A 20,443-nucleotide genomic window follows, 5' to 3' on the forward strand; every position below is an offset into this window, starting at 1 on the left:
AAGAAGGGGCGTCCTCGTTCCTTCAATGAACATACCAACAGCTGGGTGCACTACTTACAACTGTGTCTTGACCCAGCACCCACAGACCTTTTTGTTACATTACCCTCCCCACAGAAGAAGGGGTGTCCTCGTTCCTTCAATGAACATACCAACAGCTGGGTGCACTACTTACAACTGTGTCTTGACCCAGCACCCACAGACCTTTTTGTTACATTACCCTCCCCACAGGAGAAGGGGCGTCCTCGTTCCTTCAATGAACATACCAACAGCTGGGTGCACTACTTACAACTGTGTCTTGACCCAGCACCCACAGACCTTTTTGTTACATTACCCTCCCCACAGAAGAAGGGGCATCCTCGTTCCTTCAATGAACATACCAACAGCTGGGTGCACTACTTACAACTGGGTCTTAACCCAGCATCAGGAGACCATTTTGCTACATTACCCTCCCCTCAGAAGAAGGGGTGTCCTCGTTCCTTCAATGAACATACCAACAGCTGGGTGCACTACTTACAACTGTGTCTTGACCCAGCACCCACAGACCTTTTTGTTACATTACCCTCCCCACAGAAGAAGGGGCATCCTCGTTCCTTTAATGAACATACCGACAGCTGGGTGCACTGCTTACAACTGTGTCATGACCCAGCGCCCAGAGACCTTTTTGTTATAAAATGCAATACCAGCAGAATTATAAAGCATGTGACATTACCTTGTTGATGAGAGCAAATGCAGTCGTTATATCCCGTAATGTTAGTGGTAACAGTCCACAGTGTAGTGACAGCAAAATTTGTGTTCTTAAAGTGAATTGAAAGGAGATAACATAATAGGTAAAGTGTGGAAGGCATTTATTTGTGCATCTAGAGATTTGACATGTCTTCCTATGAGCGATTTTATTCAGTTTAACTTCAAAGCAGGGTATTTTCGTGGAATATATTCCTTGGGAGTTTGTGTCTCGTGGGTTCTTACCATGCTGTCAACTTGGATTCAAACCTTCCTACAGTAAAGGAAATGAAAACAAATGATCTTGAATGAAATTGTCCTGCAAAATTTGGATGCTTTCTCAACTTAAGAGGAAGTAAAAACAAGACAGGTGGCAATAGCTTGATGTTTGGAGATAGTGGATTTGAGTTCCAGTAACTCTGATAATCCTTCAACCTCTGGATGAGTTTCAGTGTGGTCCCCCTTGTTGTACTTGTACATGTTAGTATCTAAATGACCTTAACCTTGAGATTTCTGTACTGTTTTTTGGCCATGGTAATGTCCTTTCAGATGCATTGGAGGATGGAACTACTGCACTCACACAAGCTTGTATGATTAGCAGAAAAGCTATGGTAAATGATTTGTTGCAAAAGAGTTTACTGTAGAATTCCATACAATGTGACATAGGCATTTCATTTCCAAGATGTTTCGTACAAAGATTTGAGTGAGCATTCTTTACTTTTATTCTAATTAAATATTACATGTACCTGATTTATTGCAAAGACGGCATTTGCTGTAGCTGTGTATGTTGACCATGTACTTTCCAGAAACATGCATTTTCCAAAAAAAACCCCACAGTTTTGCTTTCTCCATTAGTATAAATGCTAAACTTTATTTTGTAAGATGTATGCATTCCTGAAATCAAATTGCACATCATGCAATTCCCTCTCTCTTTAAACACATTACTTGGAAAGCACTGTGAAAGCAAACTAAGAACAGGAAAATTTGTGAGTTATAAGAAGTGCACGAGAACCGATCTCCACTGTAACCTCATCATAGCTAATAATCTGCTGAGATTGATTGAATTCACTCCGAGATCTGCAATTAAAGGAATTCAACCCCCCCCCAAAAAAGAGAGTTTTTTTTATCAAATGCGGGTTATATTTCACTAGCATCTCAGGAATACAAGCCAACTTGAAACAGTGCCGCTAGAGACAATTTAACACCTGAAAGAACACATCACTGATTGCCCAGTACTCAATCCGCCAGTTTCTACTATCCAGACCAGTCCAGATGATTAAATCCTCTGTTCATACTGTTACGCCAAGCAGCGACACTGTGTTTTTAATAATCCCTTAAGTTGTGGGAGGGTATTCACCTTAGTGCTCTGAACGAAATTGTGCATTACAAAAAGCCAAGGACCATGTCTACTGAATGAATTTTTGGAATGAGCAGTGAATAAAGTGTACAGCAGGAAGTTGATTGAATCATGACTATATCATGGAAACCTCCTCGTGCTCAGAAATTGAATCTTCCAGCCCAGTCTGCTTGGGGCAAAAGAAGGCAAGCAAAATTACCTCTCTGGATGCTTGATCATTATTGCCTTTATCAAATGATTGACTCATTAACTTTCTGCTGTGCTTGGATTTTTCTCTTTACTGGAGCTACCTGTGTACTACCTACCTGCCATCAGTTTTATTTAATGGCAAAAAGCAAGACTTGTGTACAAGGCATGGTGTCCTGTTGGCATCAACACCATGTGCCTGTGCATGAAGTGTCACAGGTGTGGGATGTGAAAATGTGGTACCAGTACATGTATGTTGCCATGGATAGCCCAGGCATTTTTTAATTTTTGAAAAATTTATTATTATTTCCTCTTCTTGTTAAGATGACAGTAGATTAGAATAGCAAGTTTAATGGTCATGTCAGTAATAAAACAAAATTGTTGTGAAGAGGCTGGTAAAGTTTGAACAAGTCAAAACTGCCTGTCCAAATTTGTATTGTCTGTCCTCAGGACAGGTGGCTAGTTGAGACACTGCTGGTTTGTTTAAATGATAGTTGGGGGTCATTTCTTGTGGAAAATGTTGTTGGTAGGGATTTAATCTTTCATGTTGAGCAATAATTCTTGTACATTTTACCCATTCACCACAGCAGTTACAAGCATAAATGATTGCAGCTGTAGTGAACTGGAGGACAACTGAAGCCAATGGTTGGTGGTATAAGCAACCTGTCTCACTTGTACATTGTATAACAGTAGAGGTATAGGGACTGAGGCCAATGGTTCGTGATGTAAGCAACCTTTCTAAGTTGTCCATTGTGTATCAGTGGAGGTGTAGTGGCTGAGGCCAATGGTTGGTGGTGTAAGCAACCTATATCAGTGGAGGTGTAGTGACTGAAGCCAATGGTTGGTGATGTAAGTAACCCATCTAACTTGTCCATTGTATATCAGTGGAGGTGAAGTGACTGAAGCCAATGGTTGGTGGTGTCAGCAACCTGTCTAACTTGTCTATTGTGTATCAGTGGAGGTGTAGGGGCTGAGGCCAATTGTTGGTGCCAGCAATCTGTCTAACTTGTCCATATCAGTGGAGGTATAGTGACTGAAGCCAGTGGTTGGTGGTGCAGGCAACTTGTCTAGCTTGTCCATTGTGTATCAGAGGAGGTGTATTGGCTGGTTGGTGGTGTAAGCAACCTGTCTAACTTGTCCATAGTAAAGTGTTAGACACTTGGCCAACTTTTGTGTGCTGTTTACAGCTTTCCTTTTTTTTCTTCATCTCAGTGTAAATGCAAATTATAAATATATCTAGAGCCCAAAGTAAAATGTAATTTCACCTATGGAAAGAAAATATGTTGCCAAAATTACATTAAGAAAAATTGTGGCTCAAAAGAAAATTTTCATTCATTAAAAAAATCATGAATTATATCAGAGAAAAAAAAATCACCAATGACACAGGTGAAAACAAATGCACAGAAAAAGAAGGCAAAAATAGCCCTGAAATTAAGTGTCTAAAGAATGACTGATATGATGAGGTTCATTGGCCGATAGAGTAAGAACATATTCCCTACAGTCAAGTCATTCATTCTTCTGCTCGAGTGGCTACCACTTCCAAGATTTGAAAATTTGTTGATGAAGTGAAGTAGACTGAATGGAGCAAGTGGCATTTCAGCTTCTGGCTCCAACAGAGTTGCAGCTAATTTGATATTATTTGGACTTGATTGCACAAGTGTGTGCCCAGGTGCCAGGCAAAGGAAGTTCATTATCGTTTCAGCCTACCTTCACTCAGACTTAATTGGATGTAATTGCCTTTCTTTCATGATCACAGAAAAAAAACTCTATTCGATTCATCATTTGGTTCCATTGTAACATTCCTATGGCCAGTATGGGCGTTTGCTTGTTTTGTGGTTTATTTTGTTGGAAGTATGTACATGTATTTACATGTAGATGATCAAATAAGCATATTTCCATTCTATGAGTAATTGAGGTTTACTCCTTAAATCTACTGTTTGCCAAACTGCATATTTATTACAAGACATCTACCAAATGCCATTGCTTTTCTAACACTGAACCATAACTTGGCTGAAATATTGTCCAAGCCTGAAGAATTCAAACTGTTGATGCTCTATCCGCCCCAAGTTGAAGCGTACCCCAAGCGACAAAAGAAAGACAGATGGTTGTAAGTTTTTCAAGTGGGTTCTTGCATGCATTCTGCATGTATGCAAAGACCATACATTAAGGAATAAAATTGTTACGTGTACTGAGCGTGTTCTGCGTTAAACGTGCTGTTGATCTCCATTATAAATGTGCGTTTATGAGGTGGGTACCTAAAAAAACACCCTCTTTTGTTATGCTCGGAGCAGATAATAATGTAACACTCTTCACTAATGGAGACAAACCGACAACATTAGTAGTTACACTCTTATTGCACTATGTTGAGAAATAAATACAGCTTTAATTTAGAGACAATAGTAATTGCCACAGTTGTTAGAATGTTGAAATGCCAGTTCTTCAGTAACTTTACCTTGTCCATCTTGAGACCTGTTTTTGATGTGCAATTAATTTTTTTTATCTTAGGGTACCCTTTTACATGTATATTATGGTTCTCATATCTTTCATCTTAGGGCACCCTTTTTACATTATGGTTCTCACATCTTTTATCTTAGGGCACCCTTTTTACATTATGGTTCTCACATCTTTTATCTTAGGGCACCCTTTTTACATTATGGTTCTCACATCTTTTATCTTAGGGCACCCTTTTTATATAAGGGTTCTCACATCTTTCATCTTAGGGCACCCTTTTTATATAAGGGTTCTCACATCTTTTATCTTAGGGCACCCTTTTTACATTACAGTTCTCACATCTTTTATCTTAGGGCACCCTTTTTACATTATGGTTCTCACGTCTTTCATCTTGGGGCACCCTTTTTATATAAGGGTTCTCACATCTTTCATCTTAGGGCACCCTTTTTACATAATGGTTCTCTCATCTTTCATCTTAGGGCACCCTTTTTACATAATGGCTCTCACATCTTTTATCTAAGGGCACCCTTTTTACATTATGGTTCTCACATCTTTCCTCTTAGGGCACCCTTTTTACATTATGGTTCTCACATCTTTCATCTTAGGTGCCCTAAGTAATGTAAAAACATAATGGTTCTCACATCTTTCATCTTAGGGCACCCTTTTTACATAATGGTTCTCACATCTTTCCTCTTAGGGCACCCTTTTTACATTATGGTTCTCACATCTTTCATCTTAGGGCACCCTTTTTACATTATGGTTCTCACATCTTTCATCTTAGGGCACTTCTTTTACATTATGGTTCTCACATCTTTCATCTTAGGGCACCCTTTTTACATTATGGTTCTCACATCTTTCATCTTAGGGCACCCTTTTTACATAATGGTTCTCACATCTTTCATCTTAGGGCACCCTTTTTACATAATGGTTCTCACATCTTTCATCTTAGGGCACTTTTTTTACATTATGTTTCTCACATCTTTCATCTTAGGGCACCCTTTTTATATTAAGGTTCTCACATCTTTCATCTTAGGGCACCCTTTTATACCTTTATACCTGAATTTTATTTTTTGTAACTCTGTATTTTATGTAATTTTATTTGCGAGAACAAGAATTTCCCTTCGGGAATGAATAAAGATTCTAATCTAATCTAAATTTAATCTTAAATTTAAAATGTTATCTTGATTTTCATCTCTCTGTTGGTAAGAGTATTCTTTGTGTTCTTTAATTATATTCTTTTCTTTAGTTTTTCTTATGTGCACCCTGAAGGTGTTTACTGTCGGTACTAGAAGGTTCATTACAGCTACATTTCTTGTACACCCATGTACTGTCTACCCTACCGATAAATTACAGGCTTTGGCCAGTTGAATTTATTTCCTATCCATCAATGAAGTCCTGACTTCCATCGCTCGCTGCCTCGACGATAAACTGCCACCGGCTTCCACTGCCCCGGACCCATTCCTGGCAGACCAGCCCCTTCCGCCCCCTTCGGCTGCGAGCCATGATGACACTGGATGGGGTTCCACACCCAAGTCGCATCGACCGGGTGTTTTCTTGTCAGAGCAGGCCACTCCTCGGGACTGCACATGGCTCAGAGCAGGGCATGACCCTGTCTCTGACCGCGCAACCAGCATTTTTTTTGATGATGAAGTTTATTCCGTCAGCTCCCTCACTCCATCTGAGGGCTGCCCCTGTCTTCTTTAGTGGGACGTGATTCAAGTGCTTGGCCTGCCATCAGATGCTCTGCCAGAAGAGGACGCAGGCCATCGCTCGTTAAAATGCTACATGGCTTGAGTGCAATCTCCCTGACTCATTTTTCCTGAACTGCCACTTGACTGCTCATTCGTGGAGATTTTCAAGTCCCTTGCCAAGGCCAAGCAATGGTGTGCTCTTCCCAACCAAGTGGCAGCACCCTGTCATTTCCTGACGGAAGATTTCAAGAATTTCCTGTCAGTCCCGGACCTCCCTGATGCTGCGAAAGACAAAATCTCCACTGATTTTGGAAAACCCATCTGCTAAAGTGACCTTCTGTAAAAAGGACATGTCCCTGCTAGAATCCACGGTCGCAAAGCTTCCCACTTTGGACTCCAGGGTACTGCTTTCGTACTCCTTTTATTGGAGTACATTGCCTGTGCGTGTGGGGAAAATTCCCCTGTCTCCCAAAATTTTGCGGCCCTAGCTCTTTGTGGCCTTGATGAAGGACTAAACAACACATTTGGATGGTTTGTTCAAGTATCCTGTCTAGCAACTTCAACAAGAAGATCTAACGCCCTTAAAGCAATGTATATTACCTATGAGGAGTTAAGTCTTGCCTTCAACAATTGCTGCTTTTCAGGGAAGACCTTTTTACCAGCAAGTTTGTTAAAATGTGGCCGAATGGCTAAAAAAGGACCACTTGTGGCTGGGCTCTCCTTCCGGTGAGCCAAACCCGAGGTTGTCGTTTCGATCAACACATAATCTTTTGGATGAGAGCCTCCCTTCCTCCACTTCAGGTGTCCAGGAACTGTATTGGAACTCCAGGCTGTCTTTGATGCCCTACATCATTTCCTCATGCATATCAAGGGAAAAACGTCCTGATCTGCTCAGACAACTCCATGGTGGTAGCGTACATCAATCATCAAGGTGGTACATGCTCTTTGGGCTGTACGTCCTGACATGGAAATCTTCCACTTGGTGATGGATCACTCAATCAATGTGCAAGCAATCCACATTGCGGATCCCAACAATACCATAGAGGACGCTCTGTCCTGCGGCATGATTCGCCTGATGGAATAGACTCTTCATGCCAATAAAGTCAAATCCCTGTTCTCTGTGATAGACCTTACATTGGTCTCTTCGCATCAGCAGACAATGCCCCACTCCCAGTGTTTTGCAGTTGCACTAGAGTGCCTCAACAGGGAGCGTGGGCTACAGATGCCCTCCAGATCGATTAGACCAGACTACTAGTGTTCATCTTTCTTTCCATCTCTCTTGTTCCACGGGTCATATCCAAGATAGAGTGCAAACACCGTCAGATTCTGCTCATTGCCGCTGTCTGGCTGTGTCAGTGTTGATTCCCCAGGCTGACCAGGCTTCTGGTTTATCCCTCCGACAAGACCAGACATCCTCCAGCAGCTAAAGTCAGGAATTCTCCATCTGGCACCAGAAGGTCTTCACCTAACGTGCTGGACATTGTCCAACATCCTTCCGCTCAGCAGGACTTTCTGGCAACGCTGTAGCCTTGGCTGCATGGGGACGATGCTATTCAACCCACAAACTGTATGACAGCTGAATATTTCATTTTGCTACATGGTGTGACGAACAAGTTGTGGCTTCATCCAACACTCCTTTAAGGACTATTGTGGACTTTTTCATGTACCTTTTCAATTCTGGCCTACAAGTCTCCATGATCCCCAACTATAGATCGGCCTCAGCCACCATACATTCTGGTGTCACGGACGGCTCCACTATTTCTGATAATCATTATCTCATGCATGGTATGTGTATTGAGTGACTACATGTAAAGTGCTTAGTCATGTCATGGGATTTGAGCAAAGTTCTAAGGATGTTTACTGGTACCCCCTTCAAACCTTTAAGTAACACCAACCTACTACATGCCATTGTTAAGTTAGCCTTCCTTCTAGCCATGGCCACTTCCAGCAGTGGTTCTGAACTTCAAGCCCTCTCCATTGCTGAGGGACACCTACATTGGGATCCACACGGTGTCAGCCTCATTCCATCCATTGGCTTTCTAACCAAAAACCAGTCTCCTTCTTTTGATCCACTGGACATTTTTGTACCAACCATTGCTTCACATATGGGAGACGATGCAGACAAGCTCTGGTACCTGGTTCGTACACTGAAGTGGTATCTGGCCAAAACCAAGAACCTGAGAGATACGGTTTCCCAACTTTTTATTACTTCTACCAGACGACACCGACCAGCGCCCAGAGACATCATAGCCTGCTGGATAGTTTCAGCTATTAAATTTGCCAATCCAGACTTGCCATCACAACCTGATAACCAGAGGCAACACTGTATCAGAGTCGATGACGTAAGAGCTGTATCTACATTCCTAGTCTTACTTCTCTAGGATTTCCATTGCAGACATCTGTAAGGCTGCATATTGGAAATCGCTGTCTACATTCACCTCCTGCTACCTAAGAGATGTCTTGCAGAGCGACTCTGCACATGGCAGGACAATCCTACTGTCAGCAGTGCAGAGGTCAAAAGAGCTGTCTACAGACCGAACGAAGGGGTAATCAGCCTGAAGATCCCTTTCTGGTGATTTTGGTCTTTATTACCTCCTAGTGCATCAATTTGGTTCTATTCTTAGTGCATATTTTTGTGCTCATGACTACCACTTTTTTAGCCAACCTTACTCCTAGATCGGTGCCACTCCGCATGTAGTGACTGTTTGGGTAGGTAGAGTGCCGTAGACTCTTCTCCCACATTAAGTGTGTGGGTCCGGTCTACTAGAGAATACACACCCAAACAGTTTTTCTCTGACCCGTCCTCCTTACTTTGGCTCCGACCCTTTGGTGTTGCTTTCGAAAAGAATGACAAAGGACAATGGCGGCAAAGCCGTGTTGCATTGTGGGAATTAGGGTTCACTACGCTTGATCAAAGCCTTTTAGCGAATAATAATAGGTGCATGGGAAATTTGCATATGTGTGGTTAGATATTCTCTTGTAGACCAGACCCACACACTTAATGTGAGGGAGGAAATTGAAACAAAGAAACAAATAAATGGACAAACCAAATTAGATAATGTTGTGTTGTTCCTTCAGCTACGGGGCTCTGCCAGGAGTCCAATCCTTTGAAGTACTTGGTAATCGCTGTGCTTGGTTGTGGCTCTAAAAGAATCAATTTGTGAATGAATTACCTGATGACTGTGTACAAAACCCTGAGTCAGTAACAGACTTCCTAAATAATTTGATCTCATGAAGGCCAGGATCAATGGATCACCAGGATCATCACAAGGCTACAGTGTAGTTAATGGATTTGTGAAGGGATTTGATATGTACCGGTATTTTAAATCATAAGAAGGTTAATGAACACAATCCAGCAGTGAGAAAATGGTTCTGGAGGTGAATTTTCCTCACATTTTCCTGCAGTCGGTTGAGCTGATTTTATAGATAATCAGCATTTTCCTATTAAATCATGTCCTACAACTCAAAATCATTAAATTTATAAGGGTTAAAGGGGAAGATTATAAGACCGTTTCCTTGCTCTTTTGAAGTATACATGTATGATTGGTTTATAGTGTTAGGGATCAAAATCCTACTTCTGGCGCATGATTGTATTGATAACACTGTTAACAATGAACCTAGGCAGAAGCTTGTTTTATTTTGAATATTCATTCTTGTTTATCCTGCGTTAATCAGCTCAGCATAAGCTGTTTTCCACTGATGCCCAGCAGTTCACAAGAAACAAATTATAAAAATTTCACAAAGTTGAAAACTGGAATTTGCAGGACATAGACTACAAACTGTTAAAAATCGAGCATTATAAGTTTAAAATATACAAAAATTACACTTCACACTTTAAAATCGGAGCGTATCACAACTACAAAATCAAATAAAATAATTTACAACAGTGATCATGTCAAAGATTCATAAGAAATTTAAATTTGAAAATAAAAATAAGAGAGCTAGTGTATATTGCATGTACAGTGTGTGATACAGATCTGGTTAATAGGCATGAACCTGTTCGCTTGTCCATGTTGTTACACCTCAGGATGTTGAACAGTCTGCCAAGTTTATATAGAGCTTTCTATTGTGTTGCCATCAAGGACCTTTTTGATTCATACTTTTAGATTTATTCTTGTAAGAGCCTGGTTAATTGATCTGGATACCTGGGTCGTCCTAAAGAGCTGCTTCTATCACTCATCACTGGCATCAGGTGAATGTACATACATGTACCTGTATGCCTGCAGTTCCAGTTCAACTTACCACACAGGAACCAGGCTTCGAATTAGAAAAAATATTCTACCTGCACCAGTGCATGCAATTTAAAAGGTTTACGTGCGCCTCCGAAAAGTTACATGCACCATTAGCTTAAATATAAGAAATAATTAAAAGAATGGAAAATAGCAACTGTATTGCTACTATGGTTACCCTGCATGTGTACCTAATTGCAAGCTACATGTACCTGACTACTTTATCTTTGCTCATTGAAATAATTTGTGGGACTAGTGGTGCCATGCAAGAGACCAGCAACCTGAGCAGGCATGGCGGCGGCCTGTTGTCATCATGCTGGTTGTAGCGTCCGGAATCATCAGGTCTTCTAGGGAAGATTTCGGGAGCCTCGATTCCGCCAGACTTAACGAGGCTGCCGGATTGGGATCCACCGCTTTTTGGCTCTTTCTTTCTAAAATATTAGCAGTATTTGTTTCGGCATTGCACTTTGTAGAACTGTCAAAGAGTGCCCGTATCAAACGCATGTGGGCACTAAGCTGTCAAAAGACCATGTAAACACAAGATACGATAAACGTAATGTGTACATGTATTACATACGTTTCAAAATGGGAGGGAAGCATACAACACACGCACTCATGCGCTCTATAGGGGCTGGTGTCAATGCATCAATTGCTGTATTCCCCTATGCTAGTCTTTCCTCAAGACGTAAAGTTGATTACATACAAAGTTAGCTGCATGTACGCGCACTGTTGCCGGTAATGCCAACATTCTGTGCGGTTGTATTTAGGCTACGCCATGGTGACACTTTACATGTACATCTTGCGCTCGTGCTGAATACATACATGTTTTAGAGATCGACAGAATTTAGACAACAGTATAAGAGAGGAAAACACAATTTATTTAATGTTACGTTACATTACACGTACACGCAATCTGATTTTTCTTCTGTCAAATAATATTGGAAATAACTGGAATTTGGGCATAATACACTTGACAAATTCACACTAAATATACACTTTAAGAAATAAAAGGCTGGATTGCTACATGCACATTGGAAAAACCACATGCACTGGTGCATGTGTACACCTGGGTAATTCAAAGCCTGACAGGAACATAAGCTTGTTAGACCAGTGAGGCACTTGGGCCATACTGACATGTCAGCTGTCAGGGTATACAGCATTCTTACTGGGAGATTTGATAACCATACCTCACCATCATGCTTTTTGTGAATGTTTTCAATTTGTAAAAAGTTATCCAAAACTAGTTTGTCCTTTGAGTTGCTGTATACAGTATACTTGTACTTTTTGCTCTAGTTACATTGCCTCATTTGTGCATTGTGAATGTCTTGGTGTTGGTACCCCAGTTGGTATCCCATTTCATGAAAATGTCATCCTGGATTTCAGATTTTGATTTTCATTGAACATGATCATGGTATGAAGGCAGTGATGTTGCGAAACAACCAATGTTATCCGATAGCTAGGCCTTATCTTAGCATTATGTTTCATGTATGATTATGTTTCTGTATTAAAAAAAAGGGGGTTGCAAAAATGTCCATCTGTTACCATAGAAACATATACTGGGGTAGCTATACCTGATCCTTGCAAAGTCTAAATTTTGAAAGAAATCTTTATGGTAAGAGGGACTGCTTTCAACAAAGAAACAGCATTAGAATTTAGGTTCAGACTTACTACCGCCGTATGACAGAATAGCATACATTGTAAAAGTCCCTTCCCATTTAGCTGTCTATTACCCAGGCATGTACCCAGAAGAATCACAGTATGCCTTAGATTTAGTCCCTCTGTTCAATGCTTACTCTCTATCATGTTCCATAATTGAGTCGGAATTAAGTTGCTTACCAAACATCCTCTCAAATATCTTGTAATTTGGTCAGTTCCACTTCCCCCTCTCTTGTTCCATCTATTATGTGCATGTAACACCCTAGATACACTTGATTGATTGTGATTGATGACATCTTTCTTGTCTCAGGGGACCTGTCATCTGGTGTCAAGGTGATTGATTTTGGTAATGCTATCCACTGTGTCTATGATGAGCTGTCTTTGTACTATGATGACTTTGAACTGCAGACATTACTGTATCGGGCACCAGAGGTAAGTGAAAAGACTGATAATTAAATTAATTATCAAAACCCTGACAGAGACATATGTGAATGTCTGACTGTAAAGACTTAAAGTGAATTTTTTTTTTAGATGAATGCTTAAATTTAAAGACTTGCATTGGGCAGCTTATGGTAATTGTGAAGGCCTTTGAGACAAGATTACACCTCTGAGAATAGAATTGTGTCCAGTAATGTGTGCATGAGTAAGGACAGGTTTCTTTATGAAGGTATGTTAGTAATAAGGGTTAGAATTAAAGTTTGAATCATCTGCATGTATGCTGTTTTCCCCAAATAATACATACTGGTATGATGTGATTAGAATGTGAGGTAACGTAAAACAAGCCGTTTTGTGCAGAGACTTCTGGGCAACAGTTTGCATCACAGTGATTATGAACTGTGGTTATTAATGTGGGTTGTTTCAAGGTTGTCTCTGAGATGTGCTTGCTGATTGTCAAAGCTTATATTGTTCACTCAATCACTGGCTTGTAAATGATCCTCCTCTCACGTCATTGAACTTGGAGATTCAAGAGTCAGGCATTCACCTTGTCACCTGATTTATCCAATAAACTGGTAGTTGTCTGTCGAAGGTATCCTCAAGGCAAAAAGGAGGGGCTATGTTTGGACTATCAAGGGAATTACATCTGCTCAGGGATGGTTTTGTTATGTTAAATTGTATCTATACAATCTAAAGCCATGCCACAAGACTAAATCATTTGATTGAATTCCAGCTGTGATTTTTGTTGAGTTTTCAGGTAAAGATGAAATGGGCTTTCTAATTCTTACCAAGTCACTAGAAAAGAGCCACAGAATTTAAGGAGACAGTGTCTAGTTTAATCTTCCCAAAAATGAAATATTTCAAGACCTGAGTTGTAAAGTTTTTCTGTTTTGATGCCCAGTTTAATTGTTACTTTGTTTGAATTTTGCATGCAACAGAATCTGAAGCCCTTCCTTAATGTGATTTTCATAATCCCAGTGCCCTCAGCTTGCTCTGTGAGTTCCTGAGGAGAAATGCCTTCAAATGCGATTCAATCAAGCAATTTGTGAAACGTGCTGCTAGTTGTTTCCTGAATTTGGCTTTAAGTACACATAACTATTACAAGTACAGTGCATGTGCAATTTTTCTTATGTCAGCTTTGTGTTTGGACCATGGTTGTTTGCGAATATGATATCATTCTGAACTCACAGATCAATTACTTACTCATTCATTGTTGGTGGCGCCATGAGCACCATGACCAGACTTCATTAGTCTCTTCAGATGAGTTTAGAATGAATTTGGCAGTCATATTTGTTCTTGCCCAAATCTAGAATGTGAACCTTGGATTGTATGCAGATATTAAGAATGAACACGTACCATGCTAAAACACATCACTTCAATGTGGTAGTAATAATTACTGTTTAATATAAAGCAAATGGTTCTCTGCATGACAAATTGTAGGAGCTAAGCTACATCAGTGTTAAAACAAAATACAAAATGGTATGATTTATGTGTCTGCCAGCATCACCCTTAAGTGCCATACAAACAGTAATCATATGCCCCAGTATTGAAACAGTGACAAGCAGACATGACAACCTGCATATACATGTATAATATATACATGGGTGTACATGTTGGATTTAAGAAATGAATTTGTAACTTTAGTTCCCACAGTCACTCGTTTGAATTCAGATATTTTAACACTAGTCCTTGTGATTTGGAAATTGCAGGTGTGTGGAAAAAAAACATTCCTGGACATTTCCAGGCGTGCAATTTTTCTAGGTGTGTAATTTTGAAAAATGAATCAAAACCTTGGGTCAGTCAAGACATAGTAAAATAGAAAGATAAAATTGGGTCAACATTACATATCAACAAAACCAACAAGAAATGGTGCAACAGTTTCAGATCATGCCCGCTTACTTCAAGCAAACTCGAAGAGATATGTGCAATACATGTAAAAAGATTCAAAGTTTTATGACGGTCACAAAATCATGCCCTTTCCATAATAGCAGCCTAGACAGACCATGCAGAGCTCCTCTGAGTCACAAGATCACTCCAATTCTCCATTAAATTTTTCAAATAAATCTCCTGACTTTCCTGTGGTTTGTCTTTGCCAGATGTCTTTCCTGTGAGTTATTTCCATTCATAACGCTAAAAAACTTTATTGGGAAAGATCAGGACGTTTATGTATCTGTACACAAAAATCTGCTGCGATTCACGTTGGCAAGATCTCTCCATGGCTTTCACGCACTGTGTTGTGTATCATGATTGACTGGACTGGTCCCAGTCTCAACTTCAAAGGAATTCATTGTTCACTATGTGTAGGGTGCGGGAGCCTGCATCGGGAAAGCATGCCCACTTCTGGAGATCATTTTGTGTAGATGCGAGTAAAACCCTAAAATTTTTTTCCCCGAAAAATGTCATTGTTGTGATTGGAACAATTTACAGGACAGACATCTCCACAAAAAACTTGGGATAATCAGGAAATTCATTGGGAAAATTTGACTGAAAAGTGGTGTGATCTTGTGGCACTGCATTTGACGTGTAGAAGCTCGTAAAGCCATGTACATGTACAGTCTGGTGTATGTAGCATTATGCATGCAGCAATGCTTGCAGCAGCGCTGTGCGACGTGGGTGTGCTGAACAATTGTACACTGACAGAGCTGTTGCACTCAACTGTTTAGCCAGGAGAATAAAAAAATGAGTCTGTCATCACTAACTGTTAGGTAGGCCTAATGTTTGATTCTTTTCGTCTCATTTTTCTCACAAATTGCGAAGTATAATTATAAAGTAAACTCCTGCCGAGGAGTGCGGTATGGATGGTTTCAGGCGTGCAATTACTTGCACTTCTTGGGAAGCTTTTAGGCGTGTGATGGCATGGGAGTGCAATCGCATGCTTTAAAACAAAAGGACTGTAACCCAAGTTACTAATGCACTGTACCTGTCAGTAATGATATAATTGCTATGAGTGACATCATAGGTGAAGACGACAGGGTGATTCTGTGTGTTCGCTGGTCTGTGCAAGTACAGGTACATTATGTCATGGATGGAGTTGCCACAGCTTCTGGGTGCAATCCACGAACTCAAGGCCCAATGCAAACTGTGTCAAATTAGCATCGTTCAGGGCCTAATAGCATGGATACCAACATCTCTGAGGTTTTTGAAACACAAATTAAATTATTGTCTGGTCCCTTACCTTTCAACTTTTTTTTTCAATTTTCTTTGGGTTAACCAATTTTTAAAATATTTCCACAAAACAAAACCACCCCCTGAAAAGCAACTTTTCTGAAGTCTGCTTGCAGCCATTTTTTAAGTGGCAACCCTAGACTTTTTCTGGCGCTTAGGACTATTTTTAACTGATTGTTTCTAACCGTTCTACTCCCAGATATGAGTCCAAAGAATCAGGGAGTTGGTCCTCACAAAGATGTACACAATTGCACCATTTTGGGGGCCACACAATCTCCTTTTTCATAAGAAACCCACAGCATATGATTTTTGTCTTGGTATCAGGCATAGAGGCTAACCAGTAAAGTAGCTCAAGTAACCGTCACACAACTAGGATCAAAGTACTGCTATGTACGGTACATGTACCATGCAGTAAATGTAACTTGCAAAATGTACTTGTACATGACATCATAGTCCCCTGATCTACAGTAAATATGTGCACATTCTGTTTTCATGGCTTTCATGGCTTTCATGATGACCTGAAAATTGCTGTGGATTTACATTATAAATTGATATTTAGTCAGGAACACATTCAGAAACCTAAAAAGTATGAAATATTGAAGTTTGTACTGGTATTTAACAGTGAGTACACACATTGATTGTGAAGCTCACACTGTTTTTCCTCCTATTGCCATTTGATGTAAGTTATTTTCTGCAGTTGCTTTCATCTTTGCCGCCGACTCAAAGCATGTTTGGTTTATAATCAGTTTGTATTGGGTCAGACCTTGTCAATACAGTGAATATATTGAACCATCTCCCCATCTCCTCCAGTATGCCCAGCTGAGTCTACATATTTATCATGCAGATCCATCCAAAGTCAGCCACAAATTATACCGGTATATTTACCTGAGATTTTCCATTTTTCTCCTGTGTGTAATATGCAGGAATAATTTATTACCTTTTGCCCTGAAAATGTTTACCTACATGTACATGTATAAGACATAATGGATGTGGATGTACCGAAGCAGAATAAAGGAATTGGAAAATTTTATGTTGTTTTAAACACTTGTACTAACATTTGGGCTTTTACATTTATGTTCTCATTCCGTGATGCCCTATCTGCCACAGTGCCTAGTGTTACATGTACATGTATGTACTTTCCACGATGTCCCCTATTGCACCCCTATCCCCCATTACGCCTTCATTCCCACTATTCCTACATCAACCATTGGTCGAATTCTTGACACGGGTTTCTTGTTCTCGCCCTCAAACGGAACAGGATTAGACACCACCTCTTCATCAGGGTTTTACAGCAACACACAGAAAAACTTGTGAGATTTTGATTTATGAACAGCTGCAAAAAGTAGAGAGATGACTTCCAAAGCCATAGACAATGGAAAGTTTTGCAAAATTAACATTAATTATTTTCCGTAACACAGAAATGAATGTTCCTGTTTATATAGAAAAGAATTCAGCCCATCCAAACATTAACTCTTGAATAACGTACTGTAGCCTACAGGGACGCCGCCATGTTGCATGTTGCTTGTCACTAACTACCAGCGATAACCGGTCGTTTTTTCCTGGCGTTTGAGCGGCCGACCCTTGAACAACAAATTGAGCTGTTTGTGAGCATACAGGAACAAGCCGCCCGAACGCGACCATTATGTCCCCGTCTCCAATGATTCCAATATCTCTCATGATGTCCCTTGTGACACCTCATTCCTATTGATTCCCCATACCTTACATGTATGTCATGAATTCCTATCCTCCATGAATTTGTCATCTTCCATTTTACCCTCATTCTCAGGTTAAAATATTCGGGGTTGTTGATTTTTTTAATTTTTCAAAAAAAATGTTAAAAATCAGATTTTTTGATTTCTGTAAACTTGGAAACAAGTTGGCTCAATTAGCTGCACGTGTAATAGTTTTCTTTTATTTATTTGTTTTGTTACAACATTAAACAAATTTGGAGTTGAATTAAGAAATTTAAAGCAAGTACATGTAATTCGATTAAATTCATAAACCACTATATCTTAGCCTTGGTGAAATGCATGCAGTATAATACCTATTGGTATATGTACCCGCAGAGAAGACACTTCCTTCAGAGACATGTACATTTTCCAAGGATAAAGTGAATACTAGGTTCTAAAACGAACTCTAAGTTTTGACAAAATTACAGTTCACAAGAATTTGTTAATAGGATACTTATACATGCATCAAATGACTAATGAGTGAGAAACACGCCATGAACAACATGAACATGTACATGCATTTATTTTACATGCTATATGTAGGTACAAAATGCTGGTATTTAACCTTGCTCTATGTTCAAAAAGCAGTCTTGTTTTGTTTGTGATCCAGCTCCACAGAGCAATGAATTAAGCTTGATTAAAGATCACTTTATTAAGGGCATTTATTAAGGGTTATTTAGTGGTTGTAGTTACACCGTATAATGACTAACGTTTCTAATCTCAATAAAATTCATGTGTACCTGTATATAAAAGGTGGATGTACATGTACCGGTACACTGTTCACTGATACTTTTCCTTGTCAAACTCTGAAGTGGGCAATTCAGATGAAGTAAAATTAAATCATGATTATAAATCCTTGGCATCAAATTCACTTAATTAAATCAAAAAGGTGATTTAAATCAAAACAAGTGGATTGAATTGAACAAAAAACTTCCCATCCCAAATTGTATGTAACACATGTGCATTCATACTTCTTTAACCCTAACAGTCCCAAATCCTCCATTTTCATTACGATTTTACATACACCCTAGCGGGTTACGGTTAATACTAGTAGGAACTGGAAGGCTCATGGGGGGATTTGTTGTTTAAAATGTTTAAAACCGGCAAACATTTCGGCAAAAAAGACTTTAAAAATTGAAACATTTTTGCCTTTTTTCCCCAAAACCCACAATTCTTGTTCTCCCCCTTTCTCCCCCCCATCCCCAAAAAGCACCCCTCTCTCATGATGCCCCCATCAATCATAATGTCCCCAACCCCAGTGTTAAACGTATGCATTCCCTAACCCCATGATGCTCCCATCCCCATGATCCCCCATCCCCATGATGCTCCCATCCCCATGATCCCCCCATCCCCATGATGCTCCCATCCCCATGATGCTCCGTCCCCATGATGCTCCCATCCCCATGATGCTCCCATCACTATAATGCTCCCATCCCCATGATCCCCCCATCCCCATGATGCTCCATCCCCATGATCCCCCCATCCCCATGATGCTCCCATCCCCATGATCCCCCTATCCCCATGATGCTCCATCCCCATGATCCCCCCATCCCCATGATGCTCCATCCCCATGATCCCCCCATCCCCATGATGCTCCCATCCCCATGATCCCCCCATCCCCATGATGCCCCCATCCCCATGATCCCCCCATCCCCATGATGCTCCATCCCCATGATGCCCCCATCCCCATGATCCCCCATCCCCATGATGCTCCCATCCCCATGATCCCCCATCCCCATGATGCCCCCATCCCCATGATCCCCCCATCCCCATGATGCTCCCATCCCCATGATCCCCCCATCCCCATGATGCTCCCATCCCCATGATCCCCCTATCCCCATGATGCTCCATCCCCATGATCTCCCTATCCCCATGATGCTCCATCCCCATGATCCCCCCATCCCCATGATGCTCCCACCCCCATGCTCCCCCATCCCCCCCATGCTCCCCGCCCCATGATCCCCCCCTCCCCATGATGCCCCCATCCCCATGATGCCCCCATCCCCATGATGCTCCCATCACTATAATGCTCCCATCCCCATGATCCCCCCATCCCCATGATGCTCCCATTCCCATGATGCTCCGTCCCCATGATCCCCCTATCCCCATGATGCTCCCATCCCCATGATCCTCCATCCCCATGATGCTCCCATCCCCATGATGCTCCCATCCCCATGATGCTCCCATCCCCATGATGCTCCCATCCCCATGATGCTCCCATCCCCATGATGCTCCCATCCCCATGATGCTCCCATCCCCATGATGCTCCCATCCCCATGATCCCCCATCCCCATGATGCCCCCATCCCCATGATGCCCCCATCCCCATGATCCCCCCATCCCCATGATGCTCCCATCCCCATGATGCCCCCATCCCCATGATGCCCCCCTCCCCCTGATTCCCTATCCCCCTGATGCCCCCCTCCCCATGATCCCCCATCCCCATGATCCCCCATCCCCATGACGCTCCCACCCCCATGATGCTCACATCCCCATGATCCCCCCATCCCCATGATGCTCCCATCCCCATGATGCTCCATCCCCATGATCCCCCATCCCCATGATGCTCCCATCACTATAATGCTCCATCCCCATGATCCCCCATCCCCATGATGCCCCCATCCCCATGATCCCCCCCATCCCCATGATGCTCCCATCCCCATGATCCCCCCATCCCCATGATGCCCCCATCCCCATGATTCCCTATCCCCATGATGCTCCCATCCCCATGATTCCCTATCCCCATGATGCCCCCATCCCCATGATTCCCTATCCCCATGATGAACCCATCCTTAATGATGCCTCCATCCCCAGTTTTACATGT

The 20,443-nt window shown here is 41.4% G+C and overlaps 1 protein-coding gene across 7 annotated transcripts in view; it reads left to right on the top strand.

Moving 5' to 3' along the window:
- The window catches only part of LOC110980534 (uncharacterized), a 140,298-nt gene that overhangs the window by 78,424 nt on the left and 41,431 nt on the right, over positions 1-20,443 (top strand). For 6 of the 7 annotated variants that reach the window (XM_087146451.1, XM_087146461.1, XM_087146439.1 and 3 more), the window contains one exon: positions 12,601-12,722. In XM_087146451.1, the coding sequence (XP_087002577.1) occupies positions 12,601-12,722 (122 nt within the window). Of the gene's footprint in view, positions 1-8,957; positions 8,978-12,600; positions 12,723-20,443 lie in introns of those variants that run through there. The other variant, XM_087146467.1, reaches the window with a different exon arrangement.

Source organism: Acanthaster planci, linkage group LG01 (assembly GCF_054643075.1).
Source record: "Acanthaster planci isolate LZ-2023a linkage group LG01, COTS_SCS, whole genome shotgun sequence".
In the NCBI taxonomy this organism is placed as follows: domain Eukaryota; kingdom Metazoa; phylum Echinodermata; class Asteroidea; order Valvatida; family Acanthasteridae; genus Acanthaster; species Acanthaster planci.